Source organism: Ursus maritimus, unplaced genomic scaffold, assembly GCF_017311325.1.
Source record: "Ursus maritimus isolate PB19 unplaced genomic scaffold, ASM1731132v1 scaffold_12, whole genome shotgun sequence".
Lineage (NCBI taxonomy): Eukaryota > Metazoa > Chordata > Mammalia > Carnivora > Ursidae > Ursus > Ursus maritimus.
In genome coordinates, this window is record NW_024423564.1 from 14,544,237 (window position 1) to 14,563,774 (window position 19,538).

Here is a 19,538-nt window from a genome sequence, read left to right on the forward strand (position 1 = left end):
GATAACTTTATATGAGAATGCATAGGCTTCTGTTTTGTCATAGTAAGCAAAGAGAAACTTGAATGTTAATGAACTTTCTGAACTTAGTTCAATAATGGACAGCAAAAAAGTAGAAAAATTTGGGTTAATTTGAATTTGCCATTTAAAAGAAAATGTGATAAGAACTAGGAAGATCAGTAGGGGAAGAAAGGGATAAAGAAAGGGGGGGTAATCAGAAGGGGGAATGAAGCATGAGAGACTATGGACTATGAGAAACAAACTGAGGGCTTCAGAGGGGAGGGGAGTGGGGGAATGGGATAGACTGGTGATGGGTAGTAAGGAGGGCACGTATTGCATGGTGCACTGGGTGTTATACGCAACTAACAAATCATCGAACTTTACATCAGAAACCAGGGATGTTACTGTATGGTGACTAACATAATATAATAAAAAACATTAAAATAAAATAAAAATAAAAGAAAATGTGATTATAGGTAGTGAACATAAAGTGATAAAGTGAATAATACAGTTCAAATAAATTTAAACTGGGCTAAAGGTGGATTCTTTCAAATTCATTTTTTTCATAAGATGACTTTCCTATTTATTCTTTCCACAGGATGACAAATCAAAAAAGCAGTTTGTTTGTATTAATACCCTAGAAGACACACAAGCTGTTAGAGCAGTGGCTTTTCATCCAGGTGGTGGTTTATATGCTGTAGGTTCAAATTCAAAAACTTTGAGAGTATGTGCCTATCCAGAAGTAATTGATCCAAGGTAAGGATAGGTCGTTTGTACTATCATTCTTGCTTTAGTTTTTAATTTAGCTCTATTGGTTCCTTTTTCAGAATTGCCATTCAGTAGCATTTCATTTTTATTTCTTTTCTTTTTATTAAGCCTTTAAATTTTTATTTTTAATGCTTAAGAAATATACATGAGAATCATTGACTAATTTTATAAATTTTTGTCATGGAATGTTTTGATTAGGCCATGAATTATATATGCAACTAAAAAGAATCTTTTGATCTGATCTATTTTCTAGATCAGTATTAAGCACCTTCTAGTATTGGTGATTTATCTGTCCTCTTTTTCTGTTTTTAATTATGAAGACTTTCAAACGTATACAAAAGTAGGGATTAGTACAGTGAAATGAAGTAATTGTCAAGTGTTTTGTCATATTTGCTTCATCCTTTTTGTTTGTTTGCTAAAGTATTTTAAGGTAAATCCTATATATGTCATTTCACCCTTTAGGATGAACCTCCAAAAACATGTACATTTTCTTACACAGATTTGATAGTATCATGTCTGATAAAATCTTTAGTATCCTAATATTAGTCTGTGTTTTAAATATTAGTCTGTGCAGATAAGATGCTATTACTCCACTAAACCAATGTTTGACTCCCATTAAAAGCCATGCTCTTGAGGAGCATGGTTATTCAGGACCTTCCACAGCCATGCCTGCAGCTCCTCACCTACTATAGTGACATCCCACTCAGTCTCCAGAATGCCCTGGGCTTCTCCCTGCTAGCCCCACAGACTGTTTCCCACCCTGCACATTCGGCTGGCACTTTCCCTACTATATTTTGTCTTCACTGGAGCTCTTCTCCTGCCATCATCTTTTTCTGTAAAAATTCTTCCTGTCCTTTAAGGCCTAGTACTTTGTACTGGACCAGAACACTTACACCCGTCTTACTGTATGTGAATAGTCAAGACATCAGCCCTTGCCAGATTTGAAATTCCAGAAAGAATTCTTGCTTCCTTTATTTTTTATTCATCCCTTACCTTCCCTCAGTCCCCATCAATTGCTCATATTATGTTTAATGTTTTTTGAACTTTTCGAATTTGGAAGCATTAGTAGCTCTTTTTTCATTCTTCTGTGTTTCTTAGTTAAAATCCATGAAAAATACGTAAAATGGAGACTTTTTAAAAAGTAATCTTTTTTCCTATGTGGTCTGAGATAAGAGTTAGGTTAGTCTAATAATAGTTCATAATTTTTCTTTTGGATTTTAAATATGCTTTAAATTTATTTCTTCCAAGATTTTGAAAATTGTTATTGATGTGTTGTCTGATACTTTTTTGCTCCCTCCCTCAAGAACAATCATAATATAGAACTTCATTAACTTTAGCAGGCAAGAAATTGAAATGTCTTTCTGTAATTTTCTTTTTAGTGCACATGACATCCCTAAGCAGCCAGTGGTACGTTTTAAAAGGAATAAACATCATAAAGGATCCATTTACTGTGTGGCCTGGAGTCCTTGTGGACAGTTATTAGCAACAGGATCAAATGACAAATATGTCAAAGTTCTGCCCTTCAATGCAGAGACTTGTAATGCAACAGGTAGGTCCCAAGTATGTAAGCAGTAGCTTACCAATGTTTCCCTGTGTTGTATGTTTGTTATATCTCTGTATTATTTTCAACATAATCTAAGAACATAGCCTTAAGGAGAGTTTTTTTATATTATAATTGCTTAGTTGCCTTCATAAGGCATGATTCTTTTTTAGTAAGTTCTTATAGTTGTTGTCTAATAATTGAAAACTATTGTTATCAGGGATGCCTGGGTAGTTCAGTCAGTTAAGCATCTGCCTTCGGCTCAGGTAGGGTTCCCTGCTCAGTGGGGAGTCTGCTTCTCCCTCTCCTTCTGCCACTCCCCATTTGTTCTCTCTCTCCTCTCAAATAAAATAAAATCTTTAAAAAATTATTGTTATCAGAAAGGTGACTTTTAAATTACTACTAACAGTGCATTAATGGATATGTTATGGAGAGTACCTGTCTTCTCTTTCATTTCCTTTGGGATAAAAAAGAAGATAACTATGTATAGCTCTGTTTTAGGGATGGTGATAACTGAATCAGTATTGATTTCTTAAAGTTCTTTGCTGGGGCACCTGGGTGGCTCAGTTGGTTAAGCGTCTATCTTCAGCTCAGGTCAAGATCCTGGGGTCCTCGGCTCCCTGCTCAGCTGGGGAGCCTGCTTCTCCCCCCAGCCCATGCTCTCACTTGCTGTCTCTCTGTCTCTCTCAAGTGAATAAATAAAAAATCTTAAAAAATAAAAAACAAAAAAACCCACTTAAAGTTCTTTGCTCAGTAAAGTGAAATTGATTATAGTATTAATCCCTAAATGAAAATATAAACCACACCTCTCTACCATTATTCTTGCTTAGTTTTGAGACAGTTTAGCAATCTCAAATTATCACAGTAAGTTGAGCAGCATCTTTTTTTTTAATTCTTATTGTTGTTTCAGGACCGGATCTGGAATTTAGTATGCATGACGGGACAATTAGAGACTTGGCATTTATGGAAGGCCCAGAAAGTGGTGGAGCCATTTTGATAAGTGCTGGAGCAGGGGATTGTAACATTTATACAACTGACTGTCAAAGAGGACAGGGCCTGCATGCTCTGAGTGGACATACTGGTATGTGACAGTCTTAGATGCTACTTTTCTTTTTGTTCAACATGTGCTTCCCCCCCGCATTTTCATTAGTGGGGTACGTTTTATCAAAAGGGACTTCTTCAGGACAGGAAATTTTTATTTTAAAAATTTAAATTGGGAACTTTTGATAACACAGTAATGATAAATAACATTTTCCTGGTGTGCTAAGTCCTTGGCTTATACAGATAATGCCTTAATTTAATCAACAACCTTATAAATCACAAAGTTTTATCTCTATCTTACACATGAAATAAATAAAACTTGAAAAGGCAAGACTTGACCAGTATCTTACAACTAAACATGGCAGAACTGAGATATTACCTCAGGTTTGTCTCTTGCAAAGCCAGTGGTCTAACCCCACAATCCTGTGCTTTGCCATAATTTACCATAATTTCAAATGATAATATTTTTTTCAGTACTATTTATGATATCCTGAAATGCTGAATCACAAAACAGATTGCTTAGTATGGTTTTCATGTGTGAATTTTAGTGAATTTCAGTTTTTTGAAAATTGCAAATATGGGGGCACTTGGGTGGGTCAGTTGGTTAAGCATCTGCCTTCAGCTCAGGTCATGATCTCAGGGTCCTGGGATGGAGTCCCACATTGGGCTCTCTGCTCAGCAGGGAGTTTGCTTCTCTCTCTCACTCTCCCTCTGTGCACTCTCTCTCTCTCTCAAATACAATCTTAAAAAAAAAAAAAAGAAAATTGCCAATATATTTGATACATGTGGAAAATCTCTACCAGCTAGTATATTTGATTAACCAGATCATTACATGTCTAATAATGAGTACCTACCTTTGAATGTGTTAAGGAAAAATACTGTTTGTTCCACAGTAATAACTGACTATATGATCTTTTATAGGCCATATTTTAGCACTTTATACCTGGAGTGGCTGGATGATTGCATCTGGTTCCCAAGATAAGACTGTTAGGTTTTGGGATCTTCGGGTACCAAGCTGCGTTCGTGTTGTTGGCACGACATTCCATGGCACTGGTAGGTTTTTCTGGAATTAAAATGAATTTATATGAGAATGGAACTTTGTAAAATGCACTTAGCTACTTCCTCTCCCCCACAACACATATGTTAAAAAAACAGCAACAAATAATAAATACTTGGTATTTTATTGATTACCTTAAGTTCTTTCAAAATACTTTCTTCTGTTACTTCCTTTGTAAAATTATTATGTTAGCAGGGCTATTTTTTTTCTTTTTTTCCTTTTTTTCTTATTTTCAGTTAGTCAACATATAGTACATCGTTAGTTTTTGATGTAGTGTTCGACGATTCATTAGTTGTGCTTAACACCCAGTGCTTATCACAATATGTTACCAGGGCTATTTTAGAACTCACACCTTTAAAAAATTTTTTTAATACACACCACAGAAATTGAAATTAAACAAAATTATTTTCTTCCCACTCCTGTACCTTGGTGTCTTTCCCTAAGGGACCAGTTTCTTTTTTTTTTTTTTAATGTTTTTTTATTATATTATGTTAGTCACCATACAGTACATCCCTGGTTTCTGATGCAAAGTTTGATGATTCATTAGTTGCGTATAACACCCAGTGCACCATGCAATACGTGCCCTTCTTACTACCCATCACCCGTCTATCCCATTCCCCCACACCCCTCCCCTCTGAAGCCCTCAGTTTGTTTCCCAGAGTCCATAGTCTCTCATGCTTCATTCCCCCTTCTGATTACCCCCCCTTTCTTTATCCCTTTCTTCCCCTACCGATCTTCCTAGTTCTTATGTTCCATAGATGAGAGAAATCATATGATAATTGTCTTTCTCTGCTTGACTTATTTCATTTAGCATTATCTCCTCCAGTGCCGACGGACCAGTTTCTTATTTATTCCTCTATACAAAAGCTTTAAGTATATAACCGAGAAGTTTGTATATATCATAATCTTCTGTCTTCACTAAATGTATGTATACATGCACACAGAAATGGTAGCATATAATACATGCCTCACATTTTAAACTTAACAGTGTACCTTGGATTGTTCCATGTAAACTGAGGGTACTGCTCTTTGTGTTGTATCACCTTTTAAAACACTGGTATCTAAGAGTGATGAAGTATCCTGCCATTGTCTTTATTTTATTTTGGAGTCCCTTTTCTGCCTTTGTAGTTTTTAATAGCAATTCTTTGGCACTATTCCAAGTGAAAATGCCTGCCTTTTATTTCTACTTTTTGGTAGTGGTGGTGTTTTATTTTAATGCTTTGTCTATTCTCTTGACTTTCATGGACCTTTTTTTTTTCAGGAATATTTTACTTACTATTTTAATAAACCTTCATTTATGACTAGAGGTGCCATTAAATTACCAGCCACATGTTCATATATAGCTCCCTGGGGATTGGCGTCAATGCAGTGAATATTGCTAAGTGTTTCGCTTGAGGCTCACTCAGTGCTCTGGGGTTTTGTTTTTGGTTTTTTAAGTTTTTATTTTAATTCCAGTTAACACGCAGTGTTATATCAGTTTCAGGTGTACAATTTAGTGATTCGACACTTACATACATCACCCAGTGCTCATCACAAGTGCACTCCTAATCCCCATCACCTATTTCACTCATCCCCCTTCCTGCCCCCCCCGTAACCATCACTTTGTTCTCTATAATTAAGAGTCTGCTTCTTGATTTGTCTCTGTTTTTCTCTTTTTCTCCTATGCTCATTTTGTTTCTTAAATTCCCCATATGAGTGGAAATCATGTGGTATATGTCTTTTTCTGACTGACTTATTTCATTAGCATTATACCTTCTAGCTCCATCCATGTCATTGTAAGTGGTAAGATTTCATTCTTTTTATGGCTGAACAATATTCCATTGTGTGTGTACGTGTGTATGTATGTATGTATATATGTGTGTAAAAATATGTGTATATATGTATATATGTGTATGTATATATGTGTATATATATATCCATTGAATAGATAAAATGTATGTGTGTGTATATATATATACACACACACACATTTGAATGGCTATATACACACACACATTTTCTTTATCCATTCATCAGTTGATGGATACCTTCCATAATTGGAAGTCCAATGAACTACTTCCATAATTTGGCTATTGTAAATAATGCTGCTATAAACGTATCATTTTATATGAATGTATCCCTTTGATTGTTTTTGCATTCTTTGGATAAATACCTAGTAGTGCAATTGCTGCATTGTAGGGTAGTTCTATCTATCTTTAACTTTTTGAGGAACCTTCATACTGTTTCTTGTGTTGCTTTTAGCCATTCTGACAGGTGTGAGGTGATATCTCATTATTTACATTTCCCTGATGGTAATTGGTGATGAAATCTTTTTGTGTGTCTGTTGGCCATCTGTATGACTTATTTGGAGAAATTTCTGTTTCATGTCTCTGCCCATCTTTAATTGGATTATTTGGTTTTTTGGTGTTGAGTCGTGTAAGTGCTTTATATATTTTGGATACTAACCCTTTATCAGATATGTCATTTGCAAATGTCTTCTCCCATCCTGTGGGTTGCCTTTTAGTTCTGTTGATTGTTTTCTTCACTGTGCAGATGGTTTTTATTTTGATGGAGTCCCAATAGTTTATTTTTGCTTTTGTTTCCCTTGCTTCAGGAGACGTATCTAGAAAACTGCTTTGGCCAATGTCAGAGAAGTTACTGCCTGTGTTTTCTTCTAGTATTTTTATGGCTTAAGGTCTCACATTTAGGTCTTTAATTCATTTTGAGTTTATTTCTGTGTATGATATAAGAAACTGGTCCAGTTGCTTTCTTTTGCATGTGGCTGTCCAGTTTTCTCAGCACCATTTGTTGTGGAGACTCTCTTTTTCCCTTTGGATATTCTTTCCTGCTTTGTCAAAGATTAATTGACCATATAGTTGTGGGTTCATTTCTGGGTTTCCTCTTCTCTTCTGTTGATCTATTTGCCTAGTTATGTGCCAGTACCATACTGTTTTGATGATGACAGCTTTGTAATATAATCTGAAGTCCAGACTTGTGATGCCGCCAGCTTTGCTTTTCTTTTTCAAGATTGCTTTGGCTATTTGAGGTCTTTTGAGTTCCATACAAATTTTAGAATTGTTTTAGTTCTGTGAAAAATGCTGTTGATATTTTGATGCCGATAGCATTAAATGTGTAGATTGCTCTGGGTAGTGTAGACATTTTAACAATATTTATTCTTCCAATCCGTGAGCATGGAATGTCTTTCCATTTCTTTGTGTCGTCTTCAATTTCTTTCATCAGTGTTTTATAGTTTTCAGAGCACGGGTCTTTCACCTCTTTGATTAGGTTTATTCCTAGGTATCGTATTATTTTTTGTGCAGTTGTAAGTGGGATTGTTTTCTTAATTTCTTTCTGCTGCTTCATTATTGGCGTATAGAAATGCAACAGATTTCTGTACATTGATTTTGTATCCTGTGACTTTACTAAATCCATTTATTCCAATAGTTTTTCAGAGTCTTTCAGGTTCTCTCTCTATATATATATAGATAGATATAGATATAGATCTATAGATCTATATCTATATATAGGTTATATATATATCATCTGCAAATAGTGAAAGTTTTACATCTTCCTTACCAGTTTGGATGCCTTTTATTTCTTTTTGTTGTCTGGTTGCTGTGGTTAGGACTTCCAGTACTATGTTGAGTGCAAGTGGTGAGAGTGGACATCCTTGTCTTGTTCCTGACCTTAGGGAAAATGTTCTCAGTTTTTCCCCATTAAGGATGATGTTAGCTGTAGATTTTTCATAAATGGCCCTTATTATATTGACGTATGTTCCTTCTAAACCTATTTTGTTGAGGGTTTTTATCATGAATAGATGTTGTACTTTGTCAAATGCTTTTTTGTGTCCATTGAAATGATCATATGGTCCTTATCCTTTTTCTTATTGATGTGCTGTATCATGTTGAATGATTTGAGAATATTTAACCACCTTTGTGACCCAGGAATAAATCCCACTTGATTTTTTTTCTTGATAAGTCTGGCTAGAGGTTATCAATTTTATTCATTTTTTTTTCAAAGAACCAGCTCCTAGTTTCATTGATCTGTTCTATTGTTTTTTAAGTTTCTACATGGACCTTTTTCTGTACTTTGATTCAAACCAGATACAATTCGTTCTAGCAAACTTGATTCTGGAACACACACACATATAATTATATTTTTATATATGAATATGTTATCATTGATTTGTTAAAGTTTAGTTTGAATTGTCACCAAAATTAATGTATAACATGGTTTAAAGCACCAAATAGTTCGGGGGCTCCTGGGTGGATCAGTCGTTAAGCGTCTGCCTTCAGCTTGGGGCGTGATCCCAGGGTTCTGGGATCGAGCCCCGCATCGGTTCCCTGCTCTGCTGGGAGCCTGCTTCTTCCTCTCCACTCATAATAAATAAATAAATAAATTGGGAGCCTGCTTCTTCCTCTCCACTCATAATAAATAAATAAATAAATAAATAAATAAAAATAAATCTTTTTAAAAATTTAAAAAAAATTAAAAAAAGAACTAAACTGTTCAATAAGACTGATTAAGAAACACATTGCCCTGAGAATTGTCTGCTGTCCTCCACCCGCTGCCTCATTTCCCATTTCTTCAAGACAACAGTTTTTAACTTTTGTAATTGTTGCACTTTCATATTTATTTTCATATTTCTTTTTTAAAACTTTTATTTGTTAAGTAATCTCTATACCCAGCATGGGGCTTGAACTCACGATCGCAAGATCAAGAGTCACATGCTCCACCAATTGAGCTAGGCAGTTTCCCCTTATTTTCATATTTCTAAATAACATGCCTGTAGACATAGTTTTTTAAGGATTATTTATTCTCTTACCACCATAAAAGATGAAGATTTTTATATCCTTTTCTGATTCCTACTGTTCCTCATCCCCTCACATACTTCCTATGTCCCATCCTTTCAATATAGTTGTACCATTTTTGGTTAGATCGGTATTTTTTTTTTTTTTTTAAAGATTTTATTTATTTATTCAACAGAGATAGAGACAGCCAGTGAGAGAGGGAACACAAGCAGGGGGAGTGGGAGAGAAGGAAGCAGGCTCATAGCAGAAGAGCCTGATGTGGGGCTCGATCCTGTAACGCCGGGATCACGCCCTGAGCCGAAGGCAGACGCCCAACCGCTGTGCCACCCAGGCGCCCCTGGTTAGATCGGTATTCATTCCTCACATTGTTTTAGTACTTACAGTGCTAGTCATATCCTTTTTTTCCCCTTTTCTTTCATCTTTTTGTTTTTCTTGGTGTTAATAATTGTATTTTTTGGTTTGTTTACTTAGTTTCTATACACTTATCACTGACTTATCTCCAGACTTTCCCCGTTTGGCTAAATTATTTTCAGCCCCTTTTCTCTCCTTCTCAGAGACTTCAACTTTTTGGTCAGCTCTCTCTTGCAGCATTGTCTCGTTCTCTACTGGATCTGTCCTTCTTTTCTTCTCTACCATAGATATACAAAAATGTTCTAGAATTGGCAATGCCCCAAAGTTCCTCTTTTGACCCCCTTATCCCCTTCGCAGCTCTTACCTTAATTTCTTGCTCTCTTTCTTACCCAGATGTCTCAGAAATCCTATTACATATGCATGTCCATTTTGTCATCCTTTCCTGGTTCTTCTAGCTCTGCTCAGTTTCTAAATTTTGGCATTCCCTAGGACTTAGGACTTTTGTCTCCTTTCTTTCTCTACATGAGTACATCTGTTCCTCCACCTTTAAGTGTAATTTCTATGCTGATCTTGAATTTTTATCTCTAGCCCAAACGTATTCTACATGCGAGGCTCGTATTTCTAATCCACCTACTTGACATGTCCTTTTGGTTATATTAGAGGATATGTCGAATTTAACATGTCTTCAACTATTGAATCCTGACTTCTCTTCTCAAACAAAACTGCCCCAGACCTTCTCACCTAAGTGGTTCTACCACCCATTGTTCGTGCTGGATAGAGTCTCCCTGGATCCCTCTTTCTCTCCTTTCCTCCAATAACCAATTCATAAGCAAATTGTATTGTTTTAGCCCCCCCAAAAAATCCCTCTACTACTTCCCATTTTTATTGCCACCACTCTGAGATAAACCACCACCACCTCTCAGCTTAACCACTGCGAGAGCTTCCTTACTGTACTCTGCATTTTCCCTTTTGCCCCCTTCATTCATTCCATGGTCCACACAACAGCCAGAGCCCATCATACCTTGCTCACAGTACTTCAGTGCCTTCTGATTGCTCCTAGGTTAAAGTGCAGACTCTTTACCATGCCCAGAGCAGTGTTCTTCAGTTTTATTTTCATTATTGCTCCCCCCACCACGCAAGAAGAAAAAGTAAATTAATTTTTTTCCAGAGAATTTTCCAGAGAATTTAGCCAGAGAAATTAAATACTAGGAATAAGATTTTATTGGGTGGGGTTAAACTTTGGAGGGCTACAAACTACTGTTAATGTTTAAGATTTTTTCATCCCCTGAGAACAATTTTACACCCCCTTGGGGAGGCATTATTGCCTCCATTGAAAGTGCACGGTCTAGGTTTAGGGCTGCAGCATGTGGACTCAGCGCTTATTTTCATCTAGTTTCTTCTGGCAGTTATTGGTGTGTTGCTTAGACACATTTCCTACACTGTGTCCTAAAACGTATTTTGCTGTGTAATTTCTTGTTGCCCTAACTAGACCCTAAGCTTGTAATGGGAGTGTTCTGGACCCTTCCCCACAGTGATAGCACTGCCTTAGGAACAGTGGTGCATCTATTGCACTGTAAGTAGTGGTGTCCCGGGTGTTCCCCCAAGTGACAAAAAACCAGACTTTCTTATTTCTCATAGCATCTTGCTTCATACTTTGTCTCTAAAAAGGATGCAAGTGTTTATTGGTTGAATGTTAATTTGGATTTTTCCTTAACAGTTGTGATAAGCTTCATTTAATTTTTAGTGTATGGTTCAGTGAACATAATTAGCTGTTATAGTTTAGCTGTGTTGATTTTTGCCTATGAAACTTCTATTCTTTCTTCTATACAGGTAGTGCAGTGGCATCTGTAGCTGTAGATCCCAGTGGCCGTCTCTTAGCCACAGGACAAGAAGATTCTAGCTGCATGTTGTATGACATAAGAGGAGGAAGAATGGTACAAAGTTATCATCCTCATTCCAGTGATGTTCGCTCTGTTCGATTCTCTCCTGGAGCTCACTACTTGCTAACAGGATCCTATGATATGAAAATAAAGGTGACAGACCTACAAGGTGAGGGAGATTGACCTCTTTCTTTGTTTGTAGTCTCTCCCATTCTATTTGGGATCTCTCTTTTTTTTTTTAATCCACATATAACTTTTTTTAAATTTATTTTTTAAATTTCAGTATAATTAATGTGCAGTGTTGTATTAGTTTCAGGTATACAGTATGGTGATTCAGCAATTCTATACATCACCTGGTGCTCATCAAGATGATTGTATTCTTAATCCCCTTCACCTATTTCATCCATCCCCCCCCACTCTCCCCTCTGGTAACCATCTGTTTTTTCTCTATAGTTAAGAGTCTGGGTTTTTTTTTGTCTCTTTTTTTCTTTGTTTTGTTTCTTAAATTCCACACATGAGTGAAATCATATGGTGTTTGTCTTTCTCTGATTTATTTCACTTAGCATTATGCCCTCCATCCATGTTGTTGCAAATGGCAAGATTTCATTCTTTTTTATGGCTGAGTAATATTCCATTGTGTATATGTAGATATTCCATTGTGTGTATGTGTTTGTATACCACATCTTATCTATCTATTCATCTGTTGATGGATATTTGGGTTGCTCCCATGTCATGGCTATTGTAGATAATGCTACAGTAAACATAAGGGTGCATATATCTTTTTGAATTAGTGTTTTTGCATTTTTTGGGTAAATACCCAGTAATGGAATTACTGGATCATATGATAATCCTATTTTTAATTTTTTGAGGAACCTCCATACTGTTTTCCACAGTGGCTTCATCAGTTTGCATTCTCAGCAACAGTGCACAAGGGTTCCTTTCCTTTTTCTCCCAAGTCCTCACCAACACCTGTGGTTTCTTGTGTTTTTTATTTACCATTCTGACAGGTGTGAGGTGATATCTCATTGTGGTTTTGATTTGCATTTCCTGATGATTAGTGATGTTGAGCATCTTTTCATGTGTCTGTTGGCCATCTGTATGTCTTCTTTGGAGGCATGTCTGTTCATGTCATATGCCCATTTTTAATCGAATTGTTTGGTTTTTTGGTGTTCAGTTGTGTAAGTTCTTAAGTATTTTGGATACTAACCCTTTATCAGGTTATGTCATTTGCAAATATCTTCTCCCATTCCATAGGTTGTCTTTTTGTTTTGTTGATTGTTTCCTTTGCTGTGCAGAACCTTTTTATTTTGATGTAGTGCCTGTAGTTTATTTTTGTTTTTGTTTCCTTTGCCTTAGAAGACATATCTAGAAAAATATTGCTACTGTCAATGTCAGAGAAATTACTGCCTGTGCTCTCTTCTTGGATTTTTATGGCTATTTTGATCTTTTTGTTGTTGTTGTTAATCTGGTGTAATCAACTTTATAACATTTTCAAATTTTAGTTTTATAGTATTTACTGAACAAATTACTGGTACTGTATTGATGTGAATTGTAGCAAATTATTAAACAAATCAAGTGAACAGTCTTATTAAGTAATTTTAAAATATTTGAAAGAATCATCATTTATTACACTAAATCATTTTGAGTTCAGGGATGGTAGATGTTAAAATATGCATTATGTACAGCTATTTGCTTCTGCTTTAAAAAACTTAGTGTATAACATGTAATTATGCTTCAGCATCTAGTTTTATTTTTAACTATTTAGTAAGCAAATATTTATTTTCTATCAACTAGGGACAGACAGAAAGATGAATAAGACAGGTAACTTCCTCCTTGATGGAGCTTACATTTTGGAGGTAAATAAAAAGCAAACAATAAATGATGTAATTTCAGGTATTGGTAAGTGCTGTTAAAAAATTAGTGAGGTGGGAGAGAGTGCGTGGATGGAGAAGCCCATTTTATATTTTAGGTAGGCTCGAGTAGGTCTCTTTAGGGAAGTGCCATTTGCACAGAGACTTGAATGATGAGAAGGCACAAGCCAGGCCAGGATGTGAGGCAGGAGTGAATTGAGCATGTTCATGACGCTGCAAGAAGCCATGTCTGGGACTTAGAGAACTAAGGGAGGGAGAGACAAGAATAAATCAGAGGCAGGGTTTTATAGACATTTTAAAAAAGCATAATGGGAATCCTTTGGAATATTAAAATAGGGAGTGATCTGATCTGTTATCTATTGATATCTGTTTAAAAGATAATTTTGAGCTGTGTAGGGAGAATGGATTGTAGATGTAAATATCAGGCTATTGGAACAATTCATGTGAGGGGTGATGGTAGCCTGGACTAGGGTGGTAGAGGTGGAGGTGGTAAGGAGTGACTGAATTTGGGATATATTTTAATTTGTTTAGATTAAATTTGAGGAGTGAGAGGAATGCTGATTCCTAGGCTTTTGGCATGCACAACCAGATAGGGCCATTAATCGTTGGAAGAGGAACAGGTTTGGGCAAGAAAGTCAAGAGTTTGGTTTAAACAAATTAAGATGACTATCAGGCAATCAAGTGAGATGCCGAATAGCTCTTTGGATACTAGTCTGGAGCTCAGGTGAGAAGTCCAGGTTGGAGGTGAAATGTGTGAGTCATCAGTACACAAATGGCCATGGTAACATGGTACTAGATAAAATTTCATGGGAAGTAGGTGTAAGGGGAACAGGAAATCCGAAAGCTGCCTCCTGGGAAAGGAGCAGCAACCCAGCAAAGGAGACCAAGGTGTAATGGCACCAAAGTCAGGGAAAAGTCAGTTGAGAGAGTTTCAAGGAGAGAGTGGCAGCTATGTCAAATGTTGCTGTGTGTATTTTACTGAATACTACTTCACATAGTTAGGTATTCAAGAATTTATTCCTGTTTAAACCTTTAAATGGATTAATGTAGTTTAGGACTTTGTATACTGTCATGCCTTCAAATACCAGGAACTCTGTGAAATCTATACATATACTTATTTTGTATCGTAAATCAGTGTCTCTCTTTTTCATGTAGGGGATCTCACTAAACAGCTTCCGATCATGGTGGTGGGGGAGCACAAGGACAAAGTGATTCAGTGCAGGTGGCACACCCAGGATCTTTCCTTCCTGTCGTCTTCTGCAGACAGAACTGTAACCCTCTGGACTTACAATGGATAGAGTACGCCCCGTGTCAGTCTATGCAGTGAAAGCACAGAGACTTCAGACTACTGACTTGTGAAAATGATAAATTTGAAGAACGTAGACTGATCAGAAAAGTGGCTTAGCACGAGGAGACCCCTTATTACCATGTATCCCTTTGATAGGAACCATTGGGTGGTGTTATTCTGCAGTGCTTTCAGTCTTCCATGTGAGCTCGTGCTGCTGTGACCTGCTATATGTAGTCTTGTTGCCAAAGTCTGCGGAAGAGCTCTTATGTTGTCAGTGTGCACTCCAAGTCAAGGTGGACGATGTGTTTACGGTTTAGTATTAAATGCATTCCTTGGTCTTTGCCTAAATAACAGTTTTATATACACATTGAAATTGAACTATACTTTAAGCATATTATTACATATAATGCAACCAGGTTCTACACAGATTAGACATAGGTGTTCAGAAATTACTTTTCTCACACTCCCATGATATTATATCACTTGTCAGTTAGAGGTCAGAATTTTATATGTCTCTCAAAAGTTACATGGTTATTTTCACTAAGGATCATTGTGGAGTTTAAAGATGGATGGAAAACTGCTTCTTAGTTCATGATGTGGTAATGGCCTTTTCTTTTTTCTTAAACCCAGGGATATAATTACTATTTTGTCACATTATTTTGTTTCAGGCTTAAAAGGTAAATATGTTTGCTTCAGAAACTTGTTAATTTCAATTTTTTGAATGCAACAAGATACCTCCCTCCTCAACTGTACTGCAAGAGCAGAGCAGCAGCGCTATGTGACGCAGCACTTGAAGGTACAGTAGATTTACTGGCTAGCGTTTTTCCTCTTAAAATTTACAAACTTTGCCATAGACTATAGCATGGTTTGAAATGCTATGTCTGCATGATAATTTAAAATGGAAAAATTTAAACTTTGCACTCCGAAAGCTTATTTGGATTTGTTTCTTGCACTGTTTTGTGTAATGCAGAATAATGATTTTATTCCTATGGCATTGTAGATCCTAACATTTATGTATCTTTATTTTCATATTGTACAGTAATTTTACTTTAAATTATTAAATAGGCTATTTTATTTATTTCAAATGCAGTTGAGTTGGTTTTAATTATTGAACTGTCTGTGCACTGTATGTAGCAAGCATTTTTAATCTATTGTATACAAGTGGAAAGGATATTAGAAGTGTATCTGTGCTGTTATTTCAATAAAGACCTCTTGACACCTAAAAATATTCCTGTTCCTCACTATCTGTGACTTTCAATTTAGAGTGTTATTTTTTCCAGTTTACTTGGAGATGGTGTGGTCCAGTGGGTCAACCCCACAATCAGTTTCTTTTTTTTTTTTTAAGATTTTATTTGTCAGAGAGAGAGAGCATGCACAAGTAGGGGAAGCGGCAGGCAGAGGGAGAAGCAGGCTTCCTGCTGAGTAAGGAGCCCAATATGGGACATGATCCTAGGACCCTGGGATCACGACCCGAGCCGAAGGCAGATGCTTAACTGACTGAGCCACCCAGGAGTCCCCCCACAATCAATTTCTTAAATTTCTTTCTAAAGATCTTCTACTGGGGTGCCTGGCTGGCTCAATTGGTGGAGTGTGTGACTCTTGATCTTGGGGTTGTGAGTTCGAACCCCACATAGGCTGTAGAGGTTACTTAAATAAATAGATAGATAGGTAAATAAATAAATAAATAAAATTCCTCTACTAACTTACTTTGCAACCCTTGAGCAACTGCCTAAATTTATGTGTCTGTCTCTTTTATTGAAGATCTAGGGAACTTTCCATCCTGGATATATTGTGAAAGTTGATTAATAAAAGCCCAGAAAAATATATAAATTGTAAATTAGACAACAAATAGGTTGAACTGAGTGCTTTAGAAAGAAATGAAATCTTGTCACTTGTAGCTGTGTATATTCAGTAGATACACAGTTTTCCTACCTTTGCAGAGGGGAATTCTGCTAAAAGTAAGCCACAATCTCCTCTTCAGTTTTCATGCTTCATTTCATACATTCTAGATATTTCAGCAGGTCTATTCGTGTTCAGTTTAAAACGAGGAAAAAAATCATTTCTTGATATAGACCAGCTCAACTTCATAGTAAAAAAAAAAAAAGATTCATAAAATTATTCCACCTTCAAGGAGAGAACTTTAAGATGCTCCTATATATGAGTATAGAATTCTTTCTGCAGTGCATTAGATAATAACTAGAAATTATATGACTTATAATAAATATCCGGTCACATATGTCCTTTTTCCCATGCCTCCACATGGTCTTCTTCATGGAGGTGAATAGATTCTTGGAGGTTCATGTGAAAGAGAAGGAGAGAACTGAAGTATCTACATTCTCTGAACCCTTCTCAGTGGGAGTATGGAGAAGGAGAGTAGGGATGAGGGGGTGCAGAAATTCTTAGCTCCTCCGTACAGAAGTGTCAGAGGTCTGACTTAAATTTTATTTAAAAATTTTTTTAATAAGCCAAATGACATAACCAACTGAGAAAATGCAGCCCATGAAATGGTAGAAAATATTTGCAAATCATATGTCTGATAAAGGATTAATATCCAGAATCTATAAGAACTACAGCACAAAAACAACCAAAAAATCAACCAGATTAAAAAATGGGCAAAGTATTTGCATAGACATTTCTCCAAAGAAGAGAGACAAATGACCAATAAGCACATGAAAAGATGCTTAACACTACTAATCATTAGGGAAATGAAAATGAAAACCGCAATGAAATATCACCTCACACCCGTTAGGGTGGCCATTATCAGAGATTTTTTTTTTTTTTTAACAGAGGCAGCCAGCCAGCGAGGGAACACAAGCAGGGGGAGTGGGAGAGGAAGAAGCAGGCTCCCAGTGGAAGAGCCTGACGTGGGGCTCTGACGTGGGGCTCGATCCCAGAATGCCGGGATCACGCCCTGAGCCGAAGGCAGACGCTTAAAGACTGCGCCACCCAGGCGCCCCAGGGTGGCCATTATCAAAAACATAATATGTAGTGGCAAGGATGTGGAGACGTTGAAACTCTTGTGTATTATTGGTGGCAATATAAGATGGTGTAGCCACGATGGCAAGGGAGACGCCACCATAACTCCATCTGATCCCCAGGCTCTTAGACTTAAATAATGCCCAAGTTCAAACAATGATGAAAAAAGCTAAAAGCCAAAGTGAAAAGATTATTCAAAAAAAGAGAAGCCTCCCACTTCCCTTCAAGCTAATTACACCTCCCCCTCCGCCACTGTCACCAGGAAGAGTGGTGATTCCTTCCACAGTTAACACCCCTTAGCAGAAGCTGGCCAGGATCAAACTGGAATTTCTAATTTCCCAATATCAAAGATACAGTAAAACTTAGGACACATAGGGCGCGGCCTATATACAACTGGTGCCAGAATGGCCCAGAGTTAAGTCTTGAAAGACATCATCTCTCCATCCCATTACCACCACCAAGAACTTCACAATCTAAAAGAACAGCTGTGCATTTTGGGAAGTGAATTCCGCAGACTCCAGGAGGCACTGAAGACCATCTTGGAAAACTTGTCCTTGTCCAAATTGTGGTCAAATGTGTCACATAAGTGGTAAATTTACAAATGTGCCTGCCTGTGTTCTAACCATCTCTGGAGAATCCCAAGCTGCGCTTCCTCCCATACTGACTGCCACAGCCAGCCAACCATCTTCCTCCTCATCCAGCTCTGCCTCCACTCCCTCCACCTCCTCTCTGCCTGTACCTCCATCACCCACGGCACCTGGGCTGCTCAAAAATTCTGATTGTACCAAAGCACTTCAGGCTGGACCATTAAAAAAAGATGGACCCATGCAGACAACAGTTAAAGATCTGACTGAAAGAACACACGGTTTTGATGAAGAAATTTGTTCCATCACCAGAGGCATAGTGTCCACTAGTTACTGTCTCTGACCTGCAGTGTGTTATCCTGAAACCCAACTCCGAAGGGTTACCAACTCGACTTACGCATGTCTTAATTACTCCTGGTAAAAGCCAGATAGACCTGCAGAAACTTAGAAAAGTCTATGTAGAGAGGAGCGCAGGTGGAACCCCATTTACCAATAAAGAAAATATGGAAACAAGAGCTAGGCTGACTCCAGTAATGACCTGGGCCTTGAGGGGAAGTTTCAGCATGGTCAGCCTAGAAGTCTAACCCATACTCTGTCACTTTCTACAAGCAGCTTTGTTGAACAAAACGGATGCCAACCCTGCCTGACTGCATGTGATGGCTCATAAAATACTCCGATAAATCACCCCAATCTTTTTTTTAATGTAGTAGGGTCTGTATAATTATACTCATATATAATTCCATTTGAAGAATTAAAGTATGTTTGGAGCCCATTCATACTGTGGTATTACGTGGCATTTGGACATTTTTTAGTTTGTATGATCAGTAAGAGAACAGATGAGAAAATGCAATCCCTAAAGTGATGTTTATCCTGGAATTACCCAATTTAGTTCGGAGAGGTTGTTCAAATTTAACTACATAGCTAATTTTTACTCAACAGGTACAGTTATGACATTAAGAAAATAACCTGGTGGGGCGCCTGGGTGGCTCTGTTGGTTAAGTGTCTAACTCTTGGTTTTGGCTCAGGTCATGATCTCATGGGTTGTGGGATCGAGCACCAGTTCAGACCCCTTGCTCAGCGGAGAGTCTGCTTGAAAAATTCTTTCCCTCTGCTCCTCCCCATGCTCTCTTCCTCTCTCTAAAAATAAATAAATAAATCTTAAAAAAAAAAAAAAGAAAAGAAAAACTGGTGCCCATTCATCTTGAATATTCTTGGGTAAGAATAAAAGTATTTCGGCACGCCTGGATGGCTCAGTTGATTAAGCGTCTGCCTTTGGCTCAGGTCACGATCCTCGGACCCTGGGGTTGAGCCCAGCATCAGGCTCCATGCTCAACGGGGGAGCCCGCTTCTCCCTCTCGCTCTGCCTGCCGCTCCCCCTGCTTCTGTGCTCTCTCT

At 37.4% G+C, this 19,538-nt stretch overlaps 1 protein-coding gene and 1 pseudogene across 3 annotated transcripts in view; both read left to right on the plus strand.

The window, feature by feature from the left end:
- Nucleotides 1-15,804, plus strand: part of WDR47 (WD repeat domain 47) — a 61,098-nt gene extending 45,294 nt beyond the window's left edge. For all 3 annotated transcript variants that reach the window (XM_040626953.1, XM_040626954.1, XM_040626955.1), the window contains 6 exons: nt 596-753; nt 2,145-2,314; nt 3,216-3,386; nt 4,268-4,399; nt 11,375-11,593; nt 14,451-15,804. In XM_040626953.1, the coding sequence (XP_040482887.1) occupies nt 596-753; nt 2,145-2,314; nt 3,216-3,386; nt 4,268-4,399; nt 11,375-11,593; nt 14,451-14,593 (993 nt within the window). In that variant the 3' untranslated portion in view covers nt 14,594-15,804. The remainder of the gene's footprint in view (nt 1-595; nt 754-2,144; nt 2,315-3,215; nt 3,387-4,267; nt 4,400-11,374; nt 11,594-14,450) is intronic.
- A 1,894-nt stretch (nt 15,805-17,698) lies between these two features.
- LOC103674983 lies at nt 17,699-19,189 on the plus strand (annotated as a pseudogene).
- Nucleotides 19,190-19,538: the final 349 nt, after the last annotated feature.